This window comes from Eriocheir sinensis, chromosome 21 (assembly GCF_024679095.1).
Source record: "Eriocheir sinensis breed Jianghai 21 chromosome 21, ASM2467909v1, whole genome shotgun sequence".
NCBI classification, from domain to species: domain Eukaryota; kingdom Metazoa; phylum Arthropoda; class Malacostraca; order Decapoda; family Varunidae; genus Eriocheir; species Eriocheir sinensis.
Window position 1 is genome coordinate 15,095,445 of NC_066529.1, and position 24,755 is coordinate 15,120,199.

The 24,755-nt window shown below is 38.1% G+C and overlaps 2 protein-coding genes across 8 annotated transcripts in view; both read left to right on the forward strand.

Moving 5' to 3' along the window:
• Positions 1–1,227: 1,227 nt before the first annotated feature.
• Positions 1,228–9,615, forward strand: LOC127001733 (transmembrane protein 41A-like). 5 transcript variants are annotated; one of them, XM_050866841.1, is made up of 8 exons: positions 1,228–1,538; positions 2,472–2,613; positions 3,151–3,262; positions 6,104–6,237; positions 6,522–6,674; positions 7,586–7,750; positions 8,309–8,447; positions 8,908–9,615. In XM_050866841.1, the coding sequence occupies exons 4-8, from the start codon at positions 6,112–6,114 to the stop codon at positions 9,078–9,080; spliced, it is 756 nt and encodes a 251-aa protein (XP_050722798.1). In that variant the 5' UTR covers positions 1,228–1,538; positions 2,472–2,613; positions 3,151–3,262; positions 6,104–6,111; the 3' UTR covers positions 9,081–9,615. The 5 variants fall into 5 exon arrangements, with proteins under 5 accessions (XP_050722798.1, XP_050722803.1, XP_050722799.1 ...); XM_050866846.1 differs by having other exon boundaries at positions 2,472–2,524; XM_050866843.1 differs by lacking the exon at positions 1,228–1,538 and adding an exon at positions 1,561–1,912.
• Positions 9,616–12,694: 3,079 nt separating this feature from the next.
• LOC127001734 (sorting nexin-32-like) overlaps positions 12,695–24,755 on the forward strand; it is a 58,090-nt gene continuing 46,029 nt past the window's right edge. The window contains exons 1-7 of one of the 3 annotated variants that reach the window (XM_050866848.1): positions 12,695–12,789; positions 16,907–17,063; positions 17,424–17,550; positions 17,918–18,017; positions 20,966–21,059; positions 22,673–22,841; positions 23,601–23,728. In XM_050866848.1, coding sequence (XP_050722805.1) covers positions 12,770–12,789; positions 16,907–17,063; positions 17,424–17,550; positions 17,918–18,017; positions 20,966–21,059; positions 22,673–22,841; positions 23,601–23,728 — 795 coding nt within the window. In that variant the 5' untranslated portion in view covers positions 12,695–12,769. Of the gene's footprint in view, positions 12,790–12,868; positions 13,007–16,906; positions 17,064–17,423; positions 17,551–17,917; positions 18,018–20,965; positions 21,060–22,672; positions 22,842–23,600; positions 23,729–24,755 lie in introns of those variants that run through there. The other 2 variants (XM_050866847.1, XM_050866849.1) reach the window with 2 other exon arrangements.

A 24,755-nucleotide genomic window follows, 5' to 3' on the forward strand; every position in this document is an offset into this window, starting at 1 on the left:
TTGAAAGTTGCTGTACTGTGTGAGGAACCTGTCATTAAACTAGAACTTAGTGTTGAACGTGTATCCTTTGTGCCCTGCCTCGTTCCCTCCTCCCCTTGGTGTTCGGTGTGGGCCGCTGTGAGTGACTGGTGCCCGTGTGGTTGTTCTGGGGATCACGCCGCCTGCCTGCCCGTGGATGGTGTGTGTGGGGGGGTGGCGTAACAGTATCTAAAGCAGGTATAACTAATTAACTAACTACATATATAATACACGTAGTGACGTACATTGTTTTTTGCTTTTCTTGTAAACTGTAATATTTATGTTGACCATTATATTCGTCATTTACACAAAAAACTTCATCGTGGCCAGCACTGTACGGGATTCTTTCATTCAACACAGTCTCGATCAGCTGCAGTTCTCATATAAGGGTGAATTGTAGTTTTTACTCTGTCTGGTAACTGCCACCCAGGGTGATTGTATGAATGTATTAGGCTCAGCATTAAAAAGACCATAATAATTTCATAATTTGTTCTTCATACTTATTTGGAAAAAAAGGGTGATGTAGACTATGCATAGAACTTCAGTAATAGGCTATACGGTACCAATCACCTACATACAGATGCTTGAACCTAATCATTCGTGTTGGCCACGTTGAAGTTTTTGTGTAAATGACGAATATAATGCAGTCAACAAATATTACAGTTTACAAGAAAAGCAAATAACAATGTACGTCACTACATGTATTTATATATATATATATATATCTATATATATATATATATATATATATATATATATATATATTTATATATATATATATATATATATATATATATATATATATATATATATATATATATACATATAAGTCAGTTAATTAACAAGTTGAACCTGCTTTAGTTACTCATCAAATTGATTCGTTTTTTGTTTAAAATATTAGAAATAGAATATGGAGAATTTTTTAATGGGTAAGATTTGCACGGAGTCTACCAATCCAGTTATTAGAGATCAGTGGAAAGCCCCCAAAACCATGCCTCCATGCCCAAAACCCACTCGGCTAGTAGGATAACCTAAACTGAAGAGGAATGGCTTAATTCCCATCTAAACGGTCGCGCGCGAGTTTAATCCCCGGCGAGACAGGTGAGACAGACCCTTTCAGAGTCTGCATTAATTTCTCTTCGTGTTTCGCGACATGCAGAGGTCGCGTGGATGATGTGAAAAAGTGGAATTTGGGGCTCGGGGCTACATAAGGTGACCGTGGCCGCGGCAGTGGTAACAGTGGACTCACTGGTAAACAAAACAGGTGGCCGGAGATGATGCCGCGGCCGCTGCTGCTCGAACGAGAAAAAGAGGCGGCAGACACGCGCCCCAGGCTGGCAATGGAAACGATAGTGGTGTATAGTGTAAGCTTTTGGCCAAGTTAAACCTCAGCAGGAATCGCAAGGCCGTGGAATCGCCTCAACAGGCTGATGCTGGAGTCGCCCGGCACAGATAAGACAGATACATGAGGGAGGCTGCGACAATCACTGAACGGTTGACTCGGCGGTTTCTAGCAACAGGTAAACCCCATGTAACATAAAAAGATAGTAATGGTTACCCAGCAGGTTATAATATAGAATAAAGGAACGGGAACGCGCTGCGTGGTGGAGTGATTAGCGTACTGTATAGCTCTGGAATCCGCACCTCCTGGCAAATCTCAGCCTGGCACCCAGCTGTTCATACTCCCCCTCGGGTGTTGTACCGAAATTTTCCCCGTCCGAAATCGTCCCACTTCTGCGAAGTACTGTACTGCAGTACTGCTATTACTGTTTATTGGGTCATTTTCAGTTCCACTACATCACACAGACACCGTACCGTACCGTACCGTTGATGAGGTTTCAGGCCCCGGTCCGCCACCGTAGCAGCGCTCCACAGGGCCGCTAACATTATAACAGTAATATTAGCACCTAAAGTTGTCCTCAATCCTCATGTTTGTGAAGTCGTAGGATTTAGTGAATAAGTGAGTCTTCAGCGCTTTCTTGAAGATTGCCAGTCTGTCACTGTTCTTAACATTATAGAGCCGCCGGGCACTCTTCTCAAATGCTCTGAAACCCAGTTCCAGGTTGACCCTGGGCTTGTTGAGAAATACTTTCTGCCAGTGTAAGTTGATGCATGAAGATTAAAATAAATAAATGTGGTAGTTCTAGAAAGAAGTCTCATGTTAACATGCTATTTTTCAGTCTACTACTGTTTATTAGGTTATTTTTAACTCCACCACCTGACCCAGACAGCAGAGAAACACTTTCTGACAACACCAACTAATATTATGAATGTACGTACCCAAACAAGACAAAATCACATAAAGATCTTCCAACCTGGGAATATTTGGATGCTTCACTGATTTTGGCACAACACAGACTGGTCGATAAATATTTACATGGGGAAGCTAAACTGGGGTAATCCAATGTCACACCTGCCCTGTGTCCCAGGGTAATGGGTTCTTCTCACCACAGACTCAATGACCAATGAGATGAAGATGAGCACCGAGGCCACGTGCAGCTGTAAAGTACGCCCCCGACTTTACTTTATCCTTACTTTCTAATGTTGGGGGCCCTTCAATGCTGATGCATGAAGCAGGCAGTTTTTGTGTTACTGGTAACTATATTTACCTCTACAGTTTATCCATTGCCTATCACATGATGTGCCCAACTCAAGTTGTTACTGATATATGCCAATCTTTTATAAAGTATATTTGGTGCACTGAATATATCAAGGAAGGGAATCACCAATCCTAACTAGCTATTTTCAACACACTGTAAGACCTTTACATCTGTATTACTTTTTGATTGGTGACATGCAAGTAGGTGACACATAGGCTGGGGATTCTTGTTGCATATAAACTGTGTTGCCTTCGGCCAGTAACGAAGCACCAACACACTGGTCCTGTCTTGTTGAAAAGTTTAATCGGCAGCAATATTGCCGCTAATTGCCCCTTGTGAAGACATCAGATTTACTGTGCAGGGTGTGCAGATTGCTCCATATTCTGGCTAAGCATATTTACCTCAAAATTAAATTCATTTAGAAAAAAAATTTGTTGGGATAACTTTCAAATCTATCCTAGTAGGTATCTTAACATTTTCCTTTCTAGATATATAATTTTTGGTAACTGTTAGTCTGTCTTTGACTTTCCAGAGTAACAGCATCACCAAGTAAAGTTACCAAGCTCCAGCAAATGCTGTGATCAAGACCCACCAATAACAGTAACCAAGTTCTGCCAAAACCTAACCCAGCAAAATAACTAGAGGTTAGTAATTTTAGTTAAGATTTGGTTAATACACTAAGACTTAAAACTAACAATCTTCTTCCCCTTTTACATCAGAAATCTATCTATTTCTCTATACAGAAGCCCCCTGCCGTTCTTGGGGATTTGGTTCCGCGAGATTCCCGTGATCTGCGAATCCGCGATTGATGGGATTCTAATCAAATAGGGAAAATAGGGTTTCGTTCTGCCATCTCGATCGAATAAAAATATTGATTTCTAAGGCATTTCTACGCATTGTTATATAGTTTTACATACACATAAATCATAAATTAAATATGGACTGTAATAATTCAACACTCACGTCCAGGCAAGGGGTAATGTAGGCTCTGTTTTTCCCTATATATCTTGTGTTTAAGCTACTATTGCCACTCTCCTGGTGTTCTTAATTGTATGATGTGATGGTTGGTTGTGTTATTTAATACCCTGACCCGCCCAGTAAGCGAGAGTGAGTGTGTAAAGGTTTGTGACCTCACCGTCCTCGCCGCGGCTGCCATCTTGTTTGTTTTGCTCCGGGTACACCAGTGTTGTCAGATCATCATACTTGGCACATAGTATATTCTGTTTCCTGACCTATAACTATTGCATAAAACATCCCTAATTAACGGTTTTAACAATAACATTAACTGAATATTGTTATTAGTGCGGGGACAGCATTGCCAAGCTTGAAAGACTCAAAAAGCATCTATTTGTATCATACTTAAGGATTATTTCGCTTACTTTAACACTGTAAAGTTCCGTTTGGGAGGGAAAGAGATGTAAAGTTATTCCAGTTTTGTTAATTATGTTTTCTGTGTCCCAGATTAATGAGTTTTCACTACAGTGCACGTAGGATAACTATGGTTCTTAACCACCATGATCCTGTCAGCCAAACGTCAGACCCACGGGGAAATACATAGTGTGAATAGCACTGCGGCCTTCCATGCATGAATATGACAATTAAATAAAATTTTGATGTTTAGAAAGCAAAAATAAGTAATTTTCCTTTTGAAAGAGACAGTCCCGTACATCCAACCCAAGCTCCAGCCCCAGGGACGTTTTTTTTTTTTTTTTTTTTTTTTTACATTATGCAAAGTTTGAGCTGGGCGCTACAGACCGTGTATACGCGAGTTTTCATCCACATTCAGATGGGGGTGTCGCAAATACCCTACCCGGGTATAAGCGAATACGTGAACAGTGAGGCCGTGAACAGTGGGGGGCTTCTGTATATCTGGTTCCCTATCCTCTCAGGGTTTTTTCTCAAAGGGGTGGCCTCTGCAAAAGCATCTCCAACATAACCTGTTTTTCCTGCTCTTTCAGCAAATTCAATCCCTTACTTGCTATTCTTTTCTCCCCAATACTTGTCCACTCTGTGGATCCATTTCATTGATGGTTTCCTCTTGACACCCTCTACCTCAGTCCTGCCCTCATACAGCCATATCCCCATCAAGTGATGTTTCCCTACCTTGCAGGTTTGCCAGATCAAAACCTTCCATGAAACATTCTCATCTGGTAACATTGCAATTTAGAGCTTTCAGTTAACAAAATCGGCATCCTTAACATTTTCTGTATGCAGGAATCTATGCTTTTCCCTATTAACATGGCCACCATAGTAAATTCTGTGATGTTTTTATTAATCTATTTAAATGCTTTAACACATAAGTAAACACATGATTAGCCGAATCTTTTGTTGTGGTACCTGCACACTAGCACAAGCATCCTCTGTACTTTGTATGCAAGAAATCTGAGTTACTTCCCTATATAAACCTTCCTGCCCAGCGCAAGAGATGATTAACAATGTAGTACTTACCCCATGTACGAAATATGGATGAGAAAACAGTCAAATTGACATGGAGGTGGTCCACAGATCAGCTGACAACATTGTTGGAACATGCGGTGTTGCCGCTTCCTCTATGTGAAGAGCGTATAGCTTGAGATACCAAATATTTTCACAGTTCTTCTACTTCCACTTATGAATAAACAAAATGTAACTCTTATTCTGATAACATAATTCTCGCTCATACGTTTCACTTTATAGAACATACTTTATGCTGTCAATAAACGTCATACCCTGCAGGAAAACATCACCCTATTTCTTCACTTCTACACTAAAGTCTTATAAATGTGTTTGTATCTTTAAATATTTTCTCATATTCAGGTCGAGGTGGACTGAAATTCACGTGTCATACACCAATATACCAATATACTAGCACTTCATTATGCATAAATGATGATATAATCCCTAATTATGTCCCAAGGGAAAGGTCCAAGGGAGGTCTGGAGGTACCTTGGAAACGCCAAGTTTTCCTTGGAGGGAGACGTTGGGAGACAGGGATATAGCCCTCAGGCTGTCTTCAGAAAGTCATCCTCATTGATTCTCATCACATGTTCAAACCACCTCTGAGTACCACATTTCATCCATTCATGCACTACACAATCCATTCCTCCGCTGTTACATTCGAGCCAGAACTGTCATACATATTTTCATACTTCATCCCATCTTAACTTACCACAAGCACCTCTTATACTAGCTCATTTTTACTGTATATAAGCATGAGTTTTGTGCTGCATTCCACTTCACTTCCACTGATGTATATATGATAGAGTTAGAAGGATCATACTGTTTGTTATAATCTTGTTTACCTTCATTCTCACACTTCCTTTTTACAAGCCTCCAGCACACCTATTATTTATCTGTCTTCCTTTTACAGTCTCCTACTCATCTTTCCTCCATGCTCTCATTCTGATACAGAACTGTCCTCATAAACTTGATTCACTCACCTCCTCCATCCTCTTCTGATTTCTGTGTTAGTGTATGTGATTGTTAAAGAAAATCTTTACTTTCAGCCAACATCATGGCAGGAATTCAGCGTAAAGACTACCTGCGGCTGCTGATTGTTCCTGTGGCCTTCACTAGCGTTTCACTCTTACTGTGGCTCCTCTTCATCAGTAGGCCAGCCCTCAAGACTGGTACTAGCCCTGTATGCAGCTCCACATTTTACACCAAACCACACATTATTTATGTATTATATATTCATAAGATATATTTGATGAGCTTTTATTTCATGTTCAAATTAATAAAAAAATGCATACCTGTACATTCATGTTGTTAATATACAAATGTGGATCTTGAAAATGTAAATGAAGGAATAATTTCTCTGCTTGCATTTTTTGACTTGTACATAATCAGAACTTAGAAGTAGAAATGATGTGTCCGACAGCAAGCATTTCTTGAAAATTTCCAAGAAGATTCCATCTTTTGCAGGATCTCCATTTTCCAAAATCACTTCAAGATTTACATGCACTAGTGAGTCTGACAGCCTCATACAAGCAGGACCACTGGTACTATGTGCTGTTGCTATTCTGCTCGGCATACATATACAAGCAGACCTTTGCCATACCAGGCTCAGCACTGCTGGTACGTATTAGGATTATCATTGCAATATTCTTGTATAATATTATCGTTTATGATAAATTATGTTGTCGATGAAACACAAGGTTATTGAATGTCTATATTTCGTATTTGTTAAAAAAGGAAACAAAAGAAAATGCAAAAGTGTAAATCCCTTCACTGTCATGAGGGAAGGGAAGTAGATTTTACTTTAGTATTAGGAGAGGAGAACTTGAAGATGGAGGGGAATAGTTCAACTTTCCATGAACAACTTATTCTAAATATAGATGCACTGAGTAAACGAGAAAGCCTGAAAATGAGGAATAACGAACTTTTGAAGAGTAATTTAAAAAGTATTGGGTAGGTTAAAAACAACCATACTTCTTATGAAATGAGTTAACCAGCATTTTCATTCTTTCATCCCTTACACTAGTAAACTCTGGAATAGTCTTCCTTCATCTGTATTTCCTCCTGCCTAAGATGTGATCTCTTTTAAGAGGAGAGCATTGAGACATCTCTCCACCTGAAATTTACCTCTCTTCTACCCACTCTCCTATACTCACTTTTACTGGGGCAGTGATTAGTGTTGTTGTTGTTGTTTTCCTCAGAATTTTCTGCCCTTGAACTGCTTCCTTTACTGTAAAAAAAGAAATGAAAAAGAATGTTAAAAATAAAACTAGAAAAATATTAGTGCAAGAATTCTTCATGTATGCAAGTTTATATTGATCTGTCTATTGCTGTAACACATTATTCCCTGAGAAATCCTTGGCAGAAATATCTAGTTCTTCATGTTCATATACTCCCTTATTACAACAGTAGCATTCCCCCTCTCCTCTATCATTAATTCTTAAAGTGCCATTGTGACCTGAGCATGGATTATAGCTTCATGTAGAATAAGGTAAATCATAATTAAAAGGGAAAAAAATGTTACATTTCAGAATCTATTAGGTGGAGCTCTGTTTGGGTGTTGGCCATTGGGTTTTCCTCTGTGTTGTGTGCTCACTGGCATCGGGGCATCTAACTGCTTCCTGCTCTCACGTCTTGTAGGGGCAAATATAGTGAAGCACAAGTTCACAACCAAAATCAAATGGCTTCAAGAAAAGGTAACTAAAAATCTTATACTTAAGTATTTGTATAATGTTTCAGTTTCAAACTAATAAGACAGGAGCCTCAAACACTTGTTTTCTCTCTATTTTTCTCATTTGGAGATATACTGAGTTCATTGAAAGTGTATTGATAATAAAAAAGAAGGATTTTGCAAATACCAGATATAGTGATTAGTTGATGTAAAAGTTACTTCTCAGAAAACATCTCCAAAATTGACTCAGCTGTGCCGCTCACTTTGCCTACTCAAACCCCATGGAGAGTAAGCTGCTCCCTCTTTACCAGTTATGTGCCAAATTTAATTTACATGTACCAAATTTAATCATGAAAGCTCAGTATCAAATTTGTTCCATGAGTACCAAAAAATATATATTATTTTACATTATAGCTGAGCTGCAGGCAAAAAAGCATTTACTGTAAATATCATGTTTTTGGCAAGCTAGAGAAATGTGCTCTCAGACTGCATGTGACCTAGGGGCTACACTAACATTCTGTCCCCTACTTTTAGCTTTTTGTAAAACTTTGCTGGTCATGTATATTTATTCCACTGGTTGCAGGTGCATGAGAATGAGCACCAGTTATTCCTCTTCCTGGTGAGTCTGCGTGTGTTCCCCATGACACCCAACTGGTTTCTCAACGTGACTGCTCCTTATGTTGATGTACCATTGCCGATGTTCTTCCTCTCCGTGCTCATTGGTGAGGGCATTGTTGTGGTGTGACCTAGAGTTACTTAAATGTCTCAAATATTTGGGGATTGCTATCATCATATGTTTTGACTCATGAAGTACTTTATTCTCTCAACTTTGTAAGGAACTGAGCCTGTCAGGAGACTACCTGCTCTTAACCATATAGGCCTACTGCATATTATGTACATATTCTATTTTTCTTTCCCATTTCTCTCAGGCATTCAGAGATTCGTCTGTTTACAGTGAACATTTCTTAACTGTAAACATCTTGATCATATGGACTTAATAGTGATCTTGTTATCTGTCTTCAGATGATCACCCCTCAGATTATTGAATTTTACCTGTATTGTTTAGTAATTCATTCCTTCTCCCCTAACAGAAGTGACTAAACTATTTGAATTTTCTCATTGTAATATCTTACAATACATTTCCTTTTCCTTTTATTACAGTGAAATTTTCTTTCATTGCAGGTTTGCTTCCGTACAACTTCCTTTGTGTTCAGGCTGGAGACATGCTGTCAGACATTCAGTCCATGGATGATGTGTTCACCCCCAAGAGGCTACTTGGCCTCATTACTCTTGCTCTTGTGATGTTTACGTTATCCTACTTTGCTCGTAAAAGTAAAACAAAACGTAGTGAATAGTCACATCAGTAAAATATCTGTGTTAGTTACATTTAAGTAGAATATGTGTGGGTTGTGAAGTGTGATGTATACTTATAAGAACTATTTTTGTAAAAGCAGCTGTAGCTATGGTGACATTTTTGTCATATTTTACTCATAAAAGAAAACAATTCTTGTTACCAAATTGTTTTAATAACGTATTGTAATGTAGTTTCGAAATGTCAGAATTTGTATGGGTAAACATTAAGGGGCCCGGCCGTTTTTTACCCTTTTTCCTTTATTCAATGAGTTATAGTCATGATGTATATACCAGACATAAAGGACACCCTATGCATAAGATTTAGCCCCTCAAAAAGCAATCTATCACCATTCCATTTTTTACCAATGACCTTTTTTTGAAAATTTGAAGTGTTTTTGAAAAGGCTATTTCTACTATAATAATTGCTCTACATGGGAACAGTTAATATAGTACAAGAACCATGTTTAGGCCAATGAATGTATAGTGAAATATTGTATCAATATTCATTAGTTTGCGGAATATAAATTTTCAAACTTTCATGGTCATAATTTCCCCCTAAAAATTCAGACAAATACACCATAATTCAGTCACATCATATACGAGAAAAAAAATTCGCTTTAGTTTGATTCTTACAAGCCTAGGCATGGTTTTGGTGTTGGTTTCATCAAAATTGGTTGAAAAATGATGGAGAAATTAAAGTGCAAATGTGCATAACTTACATTTTGAGATATGGCCAGGTAAAGTTTTGAATGCGTAACATTCACACATAGCGAAGTGATAGCATGACATTTATCTTTTCATTTATTTGTAATGATATATAAAAAGATATATCTTCATGTTCAGTCATATATTTTGATGTCCAGGCATAAAATATGTCTATAAGGCTCGGTCCCCCCCCTCAACTTGAGGCAGGGTATTAGCTGCCAAGCTACTTATTGTTGTCAAGTTTGTTTCAGAATGCTCGTAGAGCATATGTCACCTCTTTCTTGTTCTCTTTGATGATCTTGGATTTTTTTTTTTTTTTTTTTTTTTTTTTTTTTTTTTTAGTATCTTTTTCTTGAATTTCGAGTGAGTAGTTGATGTTGCAAGAAATTTACTTTGTTGTATCCAAAATTATGGTGAAGGATGGTGATTTGGAAAACAAATTGGACTCGTGATGATCCAGCAAACTTGACTTTTTGTCATCCCTACGAATGCATCGCTTTGATGCAGGGGGGGTCCATTATACGCCCATAAGAAAAAAAGTAATGCAAATTTTAATGAAAAACTTCATAATTAGATTCTCAAAGGGCATACGCAGCTGAGGAATTTTTTTCTCCATTTTTCATTTTTGACTGATTTTCTTCGTTTCTCGCCCGGCCGGCCCCCTTAAGATGAAATTACTGAGGATACCAATGTATTATAGAAAGAAACTATGTATCTTTGGAAATGGATAAGTGTACGCATGTATGTGCATTTACCTATTTGTATTTGTAGTCTACCAGGCCCAAGCTAAGCTCTAATGGTCCCGTCTCCATATCTACATTTATCCAGCCTTTCTTTCATTTGTTGGACACTGTTCGCCTCCACCACCTCTTCCCGTAAGCTGTTCCATGTGTTAGCACTTCTATGTGGAAAACTATACTTTTTTAAGTCACTCAAACAGGTTCCTTTATTATGTTTCTTCCTATGTCCTCTCAGCCCCTGCGTTCTTGCAGTTAAGAAGAGATCATCTCTATCCCCCTCATCATGTATGTGTGTGTGTGTGTGTGCAGGCAGGTTTTATGAAGGCCAGTATGTAACATGAATTGAAAACATCCCTTGTTTTAAGTAAATTAAATTCTTAATTTCAGCATTGATGTTAGTATTTCCTAGAGAGAAAGAGGGAATGTTGACTGTGGTATGTAAGAATGGCATGACTGGGAGAGGGCAGTGTGTGACACTCCCATTATCACATTCTGCTTGTGGGCATTCTAAATACTTGATATTAGACTACTATAAGAGATATGCGATATGTCATAGTTGCCTCAGTTTATTAACTGTTGGTGCCTAGTCAGTCCTTGTCTTTAGAAATAGAAAGTTTAGCATACATCTTTTGGTGTATGCAATTATGTTACGTGGCTTTGTGTTCACTACCTTTAATATTTGCCTTCCAATTTGAGAGTATATGTATGTATTAAGCAGAGATGGGCACCTGATCCTCATAAGAACCAACAGCCTTGGTCTTTTATTTATAATGACAGGACTAATGATCTACCCTGTCTTCAGGGCTCATTACTTGTGTGTGTGTGTATATATATATATATATATATATATATATATATATATATATATATATATATATATATATATATATATATATATATATATATATATATATATATATATATATATATATATATATATATATATATATATATATATATACATATATACATACATACATAGTATATGTGGCAGCTTGCAAGATGAGCACCCAGCATCACACATTACTGCCAACACAAACTATTTCCTCCTACACATATGAGGTCAGGTGAGCAAGATTTAGTTTTACTATGATGGTGCATGTTAATGCTGCTGTAGTGGAATGTTGCATTCTGTCTTTTTGTTAATTATTATAAATTATTTTTCTTCTGTTTTGAAGAAATAAAAAGACCAAGAACTCTCAGTCTATCTGGTATTGCTCAAAAAGGACCTTCAATCCTCACTGAAATAAGGATTGACTTTCCAGCTCATGGTCCTTATTAAGATAACAGGACCAAGTTCCTAGTATTCTTTTTATTTTTTTTATTTTTTATTTTTTTTTTATGTCCCACCTTTGGTGATGGCTTGAATTGAAAAGTACAGAACAAAACTTTATATTATACTTGATGCTATAAGTGACAGGGCATTTATGTTGTTCTTGGAATATTATACCTGGGAAAATAAAGTGGCAATCATGAGTACTTTGTTATATGTTCCTAACTATTGTAAACATGAGAGTAACTATGAGTAGTGATTTGAAAACACCATAGCCTTTTTTTTTTTTTTTTATGTGGGGGGGGGGGGATATACCCCAAGGCAGGAATGCGGTGCATGCCGCGCAACCACCCAGACGGCTGGTAGAGAGATGCCCAATTCTTTCAAGGAGGAGGCCCAACAACGGGGCTGAGGGTGTCGGAAAGAGCCCACCTTTGCACTCCCATGGTACCGGGAAGGCTTTATTTCTCATTTTCAGGGATGACATCAAGCCCAAACACATTAATATATATATATATATATATATATATATATATATATATATATATATATATATATATATATATATATATATATATATATATATATATATATATATATATATATATATATATATATATATATATTATCTGATGCATGAGATTAGTTTTATTTTTTTTTATTTTTTTTTATTTTAGATGAAATTTCCTCTACTGACACAGCATTGTAGGGACAGCATAATAAGAAAAGCCATACAACTTCATAAAGGTGGACATTGTTGTAACATTGAAGGATGTCACTACTGAACAGATAAGCATGCGCTTTTAATGTGTTAAGAATTAAGTGCGTACGATTACATATATGAATAATTAGATAACAGCCGATATCGTTCAAGTTGAGCACGGGCCACTGAGAGGCCTAGCCATTGTTCTCCACACAACAAGCTGGCTATCTTATCTGTCTCTGTCATACCGAGAGGTGTCATTGATACACTATGTTCTACACAGGAAGCAGGTATGTTTCCGAGTTTTATAACATATATAGTTGAAGAGGCTAAAAAAACCATAGCGATGGAGGCAGTTGTCATGTCACTCACTGTATTGTGAGCCCGTAAAGTCTTCGCAATCAGTCAGCTGACGGCAAAGTTTGTTTATACAGAGGTGGCAGTCGTGGGGGGCGTCAAGCACCTGTTATTTGACTGTAATGACCTCCTGGCCGACCTATTATAATCGTAAGTCAGTGGAAGTGTCTGCCGGGGAGTAAGCTGTGGTGCCGTGAGGAGTTTGTGCACAAGCAGTACGTGTGGGTGCAGCAGAGCCCCGTTAAAGAGAGGGTGTAGCCTGGCAGCGGCCGGGAGGCGTTACCCAGCAACACGGGGCGGGAGGGCGGCGTGCGGGGCTGCCCAACATAGCACTGTGTAGGGAGTTATCATTATACCCACAGTTAAATTCATGCATTCCCTATAAAAGGCGACCGGTATCTTCTGTCGAAACCAATATAATGCTTCATGAAGTTATGCTTTATTACCCTTTGTATGTTACGGTGTCACTGAGTGCGACTCGAACATCAGCCTGGCTGGTGACAGGCGACTGTAGTATTCCCTGAGCCATGAAGCGGTGTGTTTGTGTATGTGTGTGTGTGTGTGTGTGTGTGTGTGGTCATAATACACAGGGCCTGAACCATGCTCGAACTGATGCATCTCCACATTTGCTGCTTCCGTTTACTGTTTAACGTTGATGAAGTTTCAGGCCCCGCTCCACTGCTAGTGCAGCGCTCTGCGAGGCCCGTCAACAATTAAAATGTTAGCCTCAGTAATAATCCTCGATGCACTTATTCTCAAACGTTGTAATGAGTGAGTGAGTCTTAATTGCTTTCATGAATAGTCTACTGATGTCCTATTAATAAACTTGGCATTATCTTAGTCACTTAGCCGTGTTTAGGTTTGTACTAAACACAATATCTTTCCTTTGCATAGTATCACTAATATCCATTGGTTCAGTTTTCATGTCTGATATTTTCTTTATAGTATCGCAATTAAATATCCAATGATTATTTCCAACTCACTCACTCACACAATATATCTTCGAGTGCAAACACTAATCAATAGCCATGATCGGTTATGTTACGAATTCTCTCAATTTCAATCTGAAGAACTACACAACACTTGTCATCTGCTGAGTGGTTGATTTCAGGCTTCTTGTACCTCAAACAATTTATATATTTGACTCACAGCCATGGTGAAATCCTTTGATTTATGATCACCAGCACATTTATAACATTTTGGGGCTTCTCCATTGCTCTTAGCAGTACAGTTGGCCTCAAGATGGCTGTATCTCTGACAATGATAGCATATAATTGCATGGTATCTGTCTCTCATTGTGTATATTCCACATACTAATTTTAACTTGTTGTGATTCTTGTAAATCAACTCTCACAGTTGGGTCGCACCTCAAAATATAGTGCATTGTGCCGCCAGCTGCAGGCCTTCTAAAAATCAGCTCAATTTTATTTTCAGCACTCTGAATCGTGTGTAAGAACTCATTACAGTCTAAGATGGTCTCCTTTATATTTTCCTTGGTCTCCTCTTTATGCACATTGCATCTTTGGTTTCATCTTTAGAACACTTTTGGTACAAATTTGCTCAACAGACTCCAATTTTAGAGCAGCCTCATCCCTTGTGTTCTCATTATCAAAGTTTATGACAACATTACCTCCATTTGTGATTCTTAATCAATTATTTGAATGCCATTCAATGCCTGGGAGACTTCATCCTTTATATCTGTTGCCTTCTTTTCCTGGGTAGAAGCTTTCACAATTAGGAGATTCTTCTTCACTTTTCTGCCTTTCTTCACCACCTCAGCCCAACTGGATTCAACATGCTCAGCACGAAGCGCGTGAAGAACTGATCCCAGCTCCTCCTGCGCCTTCTCAGCCCTTGATTCAACCTTATCTTTAACCACAAATATTTCTATAGATAATTCTTGCTTGGATTCACCCAATTTTTCCACAATGCTGATAGCCAGAGACGCTTTATGGAGGCATGGGGTACATATCCAATTTATTTTAGGTATATTATCCTGCCTGATCCCAGACAAATTAGCACACTTCACATGACACCACCTAGAACACAAACAGCATCCAATCCATTCTTGCCTGAGAATTCCACACAAATATAACACAAATTCCCAAGTCCCTTGGCCCTGACAGTCATGTCGACACTTTCTATGTGGAGCTAGATGCAACACATATCCACTCAGGACCATGGCTACTCACTCACTCACTGCTTACGAATTTTGGCCCTCAAGTTAACGTTAGTGCCCCACCTCCAATTTTTCCTTAGAAATTGGATACAAGGAACCATCAACCCTCTCAGATTTGCATTACCTTTTTGAAACATATGTCAGATTTTTCATAGTCTTTCTTCATAGCTAGCTGAAATCTCTCAAGCTTGGCACCTATCTTTTGGCTGCTCTGCTCTTTGTACCTTATGTAATATAGAAAGTGTGTGTATGTGTGTGGGGGATGCATGTGCATGCATGCATGAGTGCATGATAATAATGATAAATGGTTTATTTATTGGTTGGCAGTCATAAGGCTGAAATATATATGTGCCTGTGCATGCATGCATGAGTGCATGTGTGTGTGTGTTTATGTGTGTGTGTGTGTGTGTTTGTGTGTGTATTTACCTATTTGTAGTCTACCCAGCCCGAGCTAAGCTCTAATAATTCCGTCTCCATATCTACATTTATCCAGTCTTTCCTTCGTTTGTTGGACACTGTTCGCCTCCACCTCCTCCTCCCGCAAGCTGTTCCATGTGTTAACACTTCTATGTGGAAAACTATACTTTTTTAAGTAACTCAAACAGCTTCCTTTATTTAGTTTCTCCCTATGTCCTCTCACCCCCTGCATTCTCACAGTTAAAAAGAGATCATCTCTATCCACCTCATCAAACTTATTTACCAACTTATACAGCGTGATCAGATCTCCTCTCTCCCTTCTTTGTTCCAGTGTCATCAACTCCATCTCCTTCAATCTGTCTTCATACGTCATATTCGAGAGTTCTGGGACCATTTTAGTTGCAATTCTCTGTACCCTTTCCAGCTTTCTGATATCCTTCTTTTTGTGGGGCGACCACACAACTGCAGCATATTCAAGCTTTAGTCTTATTATTGTTGGTATTATTTTCTTCATCATTTCTTTGACCATAAAATGGAATAATACGCTTATATTTTGCATCATCCTGTAGGTTTCTCCAAACAGCATGTTTATTTGCTTTTCTGGGGATAGTGTGTCTTACATCATAACTCCCAAATCTTTTCTTCATGTACCACCTTTAAGTTTTCTTCTCCCATCCTGTATCTTTTCCTTGGTGTGTTTTTACTTTTCCCCATTTCCATAACATGACACTTGTTTGCATTAAATTTCATCTCCCATAACTGGCTCCATCCACACACTGTGTCCAGATCTTTTTGCAGCTCCTCACAATCCTCCATCCTCACATTTCTTATTAACTTTGCATCATCTGCAAAAAGACTCATAAAACTTTTTATACCCTTTGGCATATCATTTATATATACGTATAATGAACATTACTGGTGCCATAACTGAGTCTTAGGGAACTCCACTCTCTACTCTCCTCCAATTTGATTTCTCCTCTCTAATCATTGTCCTCATTTCTCTTCCCGTTCAGTAATTCTTCATCCACTCGATAACCTTTCCGCCCATTCCTCCCCACTGCTGTAGTTTCCAGATTAACCTTTTGTGCGGAACCTTGTCAAAAGCTTTTTTCAATTTGAGATACATGTATACACAATCAGCTCACCCTTCTCTCTCTTGCACCCCGTCTATTGGTCTTGAGTAGGAACATAGTAAGTTAGTGATACACGATTTCCCTTTTCTAAATCCAAACTGACCTTCATTTATAATGTTTTCCTTTTCTAAATGTTCAACCCATTGTTTTTTCATACTTTCACAAATCTTGCACATTACACTTGTCAAAGAGACTGGTCTATAATTTAGTGGTTCAGTTCAGCGTGTGTGTGTGTGTGTGAGGAAAATGAAAACAAATTCAGTAAATGGAGACAAATAATCAGGAGTCGGTAACTAATTCAAAGCCCTATGTATTTTGCAGGCTAACGATGCAGGACGAAGACTCTGTGTCAGGTGCATCCTCAGGGGCCTCCTCGCCTGAACCCGAAGCACCATTTATACCGAAGTTCAAAGTTCGCCTCACTGATAATGTTAACAAAGATGGCGATTCAGTCAAGTTTACACTACAAGTTTCACAGGTATGTTGCCAAGGTATATTTTCTCAATGAATGCTGTACCTGAAACCTGGATGTAGAAAATATGTCTTTGTGTTTGAATGTAGGTTATTTGAGGTGGCTGAAAAAGCTGCACTAATCATAAAAATACAGGAAGTTGAGAACTGTTCTCTAAACTATTTAATGGTTACATGGCCCTCTTATTTTTTTAACTCAACACACTGGCTCTGCTGGAAATTGAATCACTAATAATGATATTGATAATTGTAATGAAAATGTAATATCTGTGTACCTGTATACATATTTCCTCTGGCTGAAAGAGGACTTTTATGTAAGTACTATGCATATATATCCATAATCATTATGGTCTTTACTTACCCATAGAATGGCCTTACATTGCACATGCTGGAGAGGGAGTTTGAGGATTTTGAGTACCTGGATCACTGTGTGAGCACTGGCCAATCCTCACATGGCCTCATCATTCCTCCTATACCCCAGCGCTCAGCCATAGGTCAGTGAAGGGTTACCCCACCTCAGCATAAGCTAGGGATGGGGTAGTACTGGGTAAGGGGCATTGATTATCATAAGTAAGTGAAAATATACATACTAGTAATGTTGGGGATTTATTAGTATGATCACACACCTATATTGTTTAAGAATAGCACTAGAGGAAAGGAACACTTTCTTTTTAGAAGAGGATTAATTTTGCTGATTAATCAATCTTACTTTCTTGTGTTTTACATACATATTTATGTTCTACATATTTATTATTGATGAGGCAAATGAAGGACTCATCATTATATGAATGAATTTTACTTTTTTTTCTTTGTCATAAAAAGCGAGTTGATATTCAAGGGATAATTCAGGATTTATTTCAGATCCATTCACTGCAGAGATACAGTCCAAGAGATTGATGGGAAAAGGCTCCAAAACTCTAATTGCTGATGAATTTCACAAAGACTGCCAACAGTTACAAAAGTAAGTGCCAATAATAATTGTATCACATGTTGAAAACTTATTGGAACAACTAGCACAACAATAACTTAGAGGACCTTCATCGTTTAGGACATTAACTACCGATAACATCATACCTTTTTGAAGTCAAATGCATAATTATGCTGTTGGCCCCTGATACACATGACTTTTAACCCATGGAGTGCCTGTCATTTTGAGACGACCTGGTTTCGGTCCATTTTCAAATATTCTTTGATTTTGAAAAATCATACATGATATGGAAATAATGAGAAAAGAAGTAATAAGTAGTTTAGCAAAGTGTAACACTTTTGAAACTCATTTTATAGATTATGTTGCACATTTGCGTAACGTGCTGAATGGCGATGTCAGTGATGTGAGTGGTGATAGCTGCTCATAGCCACCACAAGTGTTGCTATTACCTAGAGAAGGCATATTAGAAGGTCGACAGGAAGGGTTTATAGGTAGGATGCTCTAAGAATAACGATGTGGGGGGCATTTGCTTGAAGGGATCAGATCCTTCTATAAGGATGTGAGCATAGTACCTCTGTGCACATGAATGGTGAGTTGAGTGAGAGTTTTGGTGTTGATGTGGGTGTAAGACAGGGGTGTGTGATGTCACCATGGCTTTTTAATGTGTACATGGATGGTTGTATGAGAGAAATGAAAGCCAGAGTGGGGGAGCAAGGTTCAAGGCTGAAAGTGAGAAGTACAGAGGAGTCATTGGTGGCAGGCCTGTTTGCAGATGATAGTCTTGTTGGCAGAGAATGAGGGGATGCCTCAGAAGATAGTGGATGAGTTTGACAGGGTGTGTAAGAGGAGAAAGCTAAAAGTGAATGCTGGAAAGAGTAAAATTCAGGTATTTGAGAGACCAAGGGAGCAGACCATTGATTTTTCAAAGCTGTACAGAGTTAGAGCAGAGAACACAGCGAAGTGTAGGATAAGGCTGGGGTAAGAGAAAATGGAGGAGGTGACTGAGTTTAAATATTTGGGGACAGTTTTATCTGAGCATGGAAGTATGGAAGGTGGTGTTTTAGGATGGGATGGAGAAAGTACTGAAAGCATGTCTGAGAGGTTTGGTATGAGTATGACAGTGAAGGGAGTGGATTGTGGAGTGGTCAAATGGGTGAAGTGTGGTACGCTGAGATAGTATGGACACGTAATGAGAATAAATGAGAATGAATTTGCGAAGAGTGTATATGAGGGAAGGATTGAGGGAAGGGGTGTCAGGCAAAGACCACCTGTGAAGTGGATCAATAGGGTGAGCTAGTATTGGAGTGAGAGAGTTAGCAGTAGCAGGATTGAGTGTCCTGAGAAGAAGTGCCAGAACAGGGAGAGATGGAGACTTTTTCTGGGTGGGAAGTTCCCATGAGGGAACAGGGCATCAGAGACATAGGTAGTATGATAGACTTTGGTAATGAATTCTACACCATCTCACCACACCACTGATACGTGTACGATCAGTAGGCTACTCAAATGTGAGCGAGTGAGAGTGGCAAGAATTGTACCGCTTCGTGCATGGTGGTGGTATTTCTTCTTTGCTCTCACTGCTATTGCTAGGTTGTACGTAGCTACTTAGTCATTTTCAGACACATCAGATAACATCCTATGGTCACGAAACTAGAATAAATTGGCAGATCTCTTAGCAATAATCAGCTCATAGTGTGCTGTAATCCATCCAAGCATCAAACTAGCATATGAAAAATGCGGTGGGTAGAGGAAAGAGTGAACTACTCTTGGTTGAGGAACACAACTGTCTTGTATACAAAGAGTAGACTATACTAACCAAATTGCTACTTGTGGCTCATTGCATCTCACAAAACTTAATGATCAAAAGTGCTTTTTGCTTCTGAATGACCATGATCTTTCAATACTTTAACAATTTATTTATTTGTTTAATTAGTTAGGGCTATACTTTTTTTTAACTGTCAATACTCTTCTGTATTCCTGAATGGATATTATTAAGTTTTGTCTCCTGTCTCTAATATATATATATATATATATATATATATATATATATATATATATATATATATATATATATATATATATATATATATATATATATATATATATATATATATATATATACTGATAGTCTTCTACCTCTTAAATTCCGCCGCCATGTTGCCCCTCTTTCTATCTTCTATCGATATTTTCATGCTGACTGCTCCTCTGAACTTGCTAACTGCATGCCTCCCCCCTTCCTGCAGCCCCGCTGCACACGACTTTCTACTCATGCTCATCCCTATACTCTCCAAACTCCTTATGCAAAAGTTAACTAGCATTTCCATTTTTTCATTCCCTTCACTGGTTAACTCTGGAACAGCCTTCCTTCATCTGTATTTCCTCCTGCCTATGACTTAACCTCTTTCAAGAAGAGTGTATCAAGACACCTCTCCACCCGAAATTGACTACTCTTTTGGCTACTCTTTACTTTTATCTTTTATGGGAGCGGCTAGTAGTGTTTTTTTTTTTTCCACTTTTTTGTTGGCCTTGAGCCATTTGCTTTGATGAAAAAAAAAGAAGTATATATATATATATATATATATATATATATATATATATATATATATATATATATATATATATATATATATATATATATATATATATATATATATATATATATTATATATATATATATATATATATATATATATATATATATATATATATATATATATATATATATATATATATATATATATATATTTGTAATTATGGCTACAGAGAACCACCTGGATTGCAGATTGTTCTCTGATGTGAATCGTGACATGTGGTATGAAAAGTATTGGGGTTAAGGTAATATACTAACACTTTTCTACCCTTACTTAAAATGTCTCTCAGCAGCTTGTTTTGAGCACTAAAGAAGCATCTTTTATTGGGCATTGTTCTCATTAAACTTTTGACCTGTCTCCTGTGGTTATACCAAAAATACTATTGCCTGGCAGGTACCTTGAGCTACTACTGTCACATCCTGTCTTAGGCAAAAACGAAAAGCTGCATGACTTCCTAACACAGAAGAATCCTCCGCCCAGAACTAAGGTTTGTGCTTTAAAGGCTTACCATGGTGTAATGACTGCATCACTTACACAACTCTCGTGGCACATTTCTTATTGCATGTGTGTGTGTATGTGTGTGTGTGTGTGTGTGTGTGTGAGCGTGTAGGGTGGATGGGTGGGTGGGGTTATATTTATCTAGTTGTAGTTTACAGGATTTGAGTTTTACTTGTATTAATCTGCTTGGAGACCAACATGTACAGTATTTTTTTTTTTTTTTTTTTTTTCACAATTCTTCTTTCCTGAAGTCAAGTGGCTGCTCTGCTAACATTATATTTTGCAATTGTTATGTCCATGTTGTTATTAAAAATGCATACAGTGCCTATGGAAGAAATAGATTTACACATTAGTAGATCTGTCGATCTTCTTTCTCACAATGAGGAAAATGGTTGTTGTCTTCCATGTATGTATTTGAAAGTTTACCATGTTACTGTCCCAGAAGTATAAAATGTTGTTCTGCATATTCTTGTAAACTCATACTTGAGATTTCTTCAGGTTTATTTTCATTTCATTTGTCTAGTTTCTTGTCTCTATTTTTATCTTTCTTTTTCATATTTTTTGTTATTCAATTTTTTATTTTTTTATTTTTTAATTTTTTTATGGGGTGAGACTGACCTGGACACACATTGCTATAGAAGAGGTTCATGTGGTGTGTTGGCAAGAGATGGAGAAAATAGTGAAGATGTGGATGAGAGTTTTTTTGTGTGGGTGTAATACTAAATTGAATGGATTATAGAGTGGTTAAATGGGTGAAACGTAATACACTGAGATGGTTTGGACAAGTGAGAGGAATGAATGAGGATGACTTTGTGAAGAAAATGTATGAAGGAAGGTATCATGGGAAGACCATCAGTGAAATGGATCAAGAGAGTGGATGAGTATTGGAGTGAGAGTTGCCAAGTGAGGGATTGAATGTCCTGAGAGGGAGTAACAGAACAGAAAAAATTAGAGACACTTCTGCAATGGGCATCCCCTCAAGGGTAGTTTCCATGGACAAGGTGTTGTAGATGGATAGATTGTTGTTTAGATTTTTTCTCTGGTGAATATCATATAACACTGATGGGTCATATTTTTGTGTTTTTTGGCTTAACATAGTGAGGTAGAAAAGTCTTGCATCAGTTCTGGAAATTGTACATCCCAGTAGGTTTTGCATGTGTCCCAAGTTATTGCTGGAGAAGGCATGTATAAAGTTGATTTGATTATTATGCCTCTTTCTGTAGCCAGAGGAAAACTAAATTGAATCTCTCTTACTTAGAGATATTTTCCTGTTAAAATCATAGGCAGTACTGTGTATTATATTTCTTTTTTCCAGATTTTCAATATATTATATTCATGGTGGATTTAGTTTTTCCGTCTGACAAATTACCCAAGTCTTCATCATAATACTGTCTTTTATCTCTTAAAAATATGCTTATCAAACTTTACACCTTTGAGTACATCATCTAAATCATATATTTATTTTATGCTAACTTTTGATATCCTCTTCACAGAAACAGCATTTGATTTCTCCCGTTTGTAGCACCTTTTTGCTGTAGACCAATTACTACTTTAAAGAATCACCCTATCATAATTCATCTTTTGAATGCACATCCTCCTCAGGTTAAAAGAGGGCTGATGAGCAAGTTATCAGACTCATTTGATGCCAGGAAGTCAACATACCCTGACAGTGAAGAGTTCTTCCAAAAGGAGCGAGACTGGGTGGCCAAGTACCAGCCAGCCATCGCCAACACCTCCGAGGCCTTCAACAAGATTATTTGTGCTCAACTCAGTAAGTGTTGGATATCAGTTTGCATGAAGTACAGTAAAGCCTCTTCTCAATTGGGGCAGACTTTGCTGACTAACCAAAATCCTGACTTATATAGGAGGGGGGTCCCCCCCCCCCCCCCAAAAAAAAAAATGTATATATATATATATATATATATATATATATATATATATATATATATATATATATATATATATATACCATGACAGTATACAGAAGTAAACTGTAATTCAAGCTTTAGGAGGGCAGATTGAGAAACTGGGCTTGAAAATGTATTGCTATAAAAAGTAAGTGAGCAAAGAGGGTATGAAGCCAAATATATGAATGGCAATGTTAATGTACTCGTTTTTGTATATTTGTACTTTTATTAAAGTTACAAATTTATACTATTGCATTGCAAAATATCCTTGGATAGAAGATGCCAGTCTCATTTTTTAATATCAAGCGGTAGTGTCAGGGAGTTTCTGTGGGGTTGCCAGTGAAGGATAATTTCGCACAGTATGATAACCATTGACCCAAAGCGGCAAAACAGAATTCACTCTTAAGCCTGTTGAGGTTGAGACTACATTTGATCACATCCTCTTATTAAGGGAAGAATTTTGCAGCAGCATTCTTAATGAGATTAACTGAACTGTTAGGGTTTCTTTAGCTGTTATGACTGCATTGTATCATGCCTTTGACAGTCTTTTCTTACTTCATAAGCTAAACAACTTATCTGTTGATAATAAATATTTCACTGTCCCTTCATTTTGCTGTCATCAGGAATAAGCCACCAACTGGAGCAGATGGTGACAGCCCTGAAGGTCAGCACTTACCCCAATGACCAGTTGCACCACAAGCAGTTCAACAACATCAATGCCATCTTTCTCGACTGTGTGGACAAAATGAAGGTGTGTGTGTGTGTGTGTGTGTGTGTGTATTTACCTAGTTGTATTTACCTAGTTGTGACATATGGGAAAAGAGCTACGCTCGCGCTGTCCCCTCTCCATATCCTCTCTTATCCAACTTTTCCTTAAAATCATGAATGTTTCTTGCACCAACTACCTCCTCCTCCAGTCCATTCCATAGCTCAATGCTTCTGTTTGGGAAATTAAACTTTTTCACATCTCGCCTACACGTGGTCGCCCTCAACTTCTTTCCATGTCCTCTTGTTTCTCTCTCGCTCCACACACACAGGTCCTCTCTGTCCAGATTCTCCACCCTGCTCGCCACCCTGTACACCACTATCAGGTCTCCTCTTTCTCTTCTTCTCTCCAGGGTTGTGAGCCCCATGCTATTGAGTCTCCCCTCATAAGTCTGATCCCTAAGTTCCGGTACCATCTTAGTTGCCGCTCTCTGTACTCTTTCCAGCTTTCTTATGTTCTTCTTTTCGTGAGGAGACCAGACCACTGCTGCATACTCCAACCTTGGCCTTATCATTGTAACTATTATTTTCTTCATCATCTCTTCGTCCAAATACACAAACGTCCTTTGTTCCTCAGCAAATTCATAGTTTGTCCCGTTATCCTGTTGATGTGTTTGTCCGGTGACATGTTCTCTGAGATAGTCACTCCCAAATCTTTTTCTCCCACTCCTCTGCATATTATCTCACTTCCCATCTTATAATCATATTCACATCTACCACTCCTACCAAACTCTATTTTTTTTACATTTCCCAAGGTTGAATTCCATCTGCCATGTACCACTCCACTCCCATGTTTTGTCCAGGTCCCTTTGCAATGCCTCACAGTCTTTCACATCATTGACTCGTCTCAATAGCTTTGCATCATCTGTAAACAAACTCACATAGCTGGTCACTCCGTCCACCATATCATTTATTTAGACAGCAAACATTATTGGTGCCAGCACTGAACCTTGTGGGACCCCACTCATCACTGGGCACCAGTTGGAAACCTTGTCCTTGATTATTGCCCTCAT

Bases quoted from the DNA above. Each gene is read 5' to 3' on its own strand.
- LOC127001733 (XM_050866841.1), top strand. From the start codon at position 6,112: ATGGCAGGAATTCAGCGTAAAGACTACCTGCGGCTGCTGATTGTTCCT. The intron at 6,238-6,521 runs GTATGCAGCTCC...CATCTTTTGCAG, and splicing joins TCAAGACTGGTACTAGCCCT to GATCTCCATTTTCCAAAATC. The intron at 8,448-8,907 runs GTGAGGGCATTG...CTTTCATTGCAG, and splicing joins CTTCCTCTCCGTGCTCATTG to GTTTGCTTCCGTACAACTTC.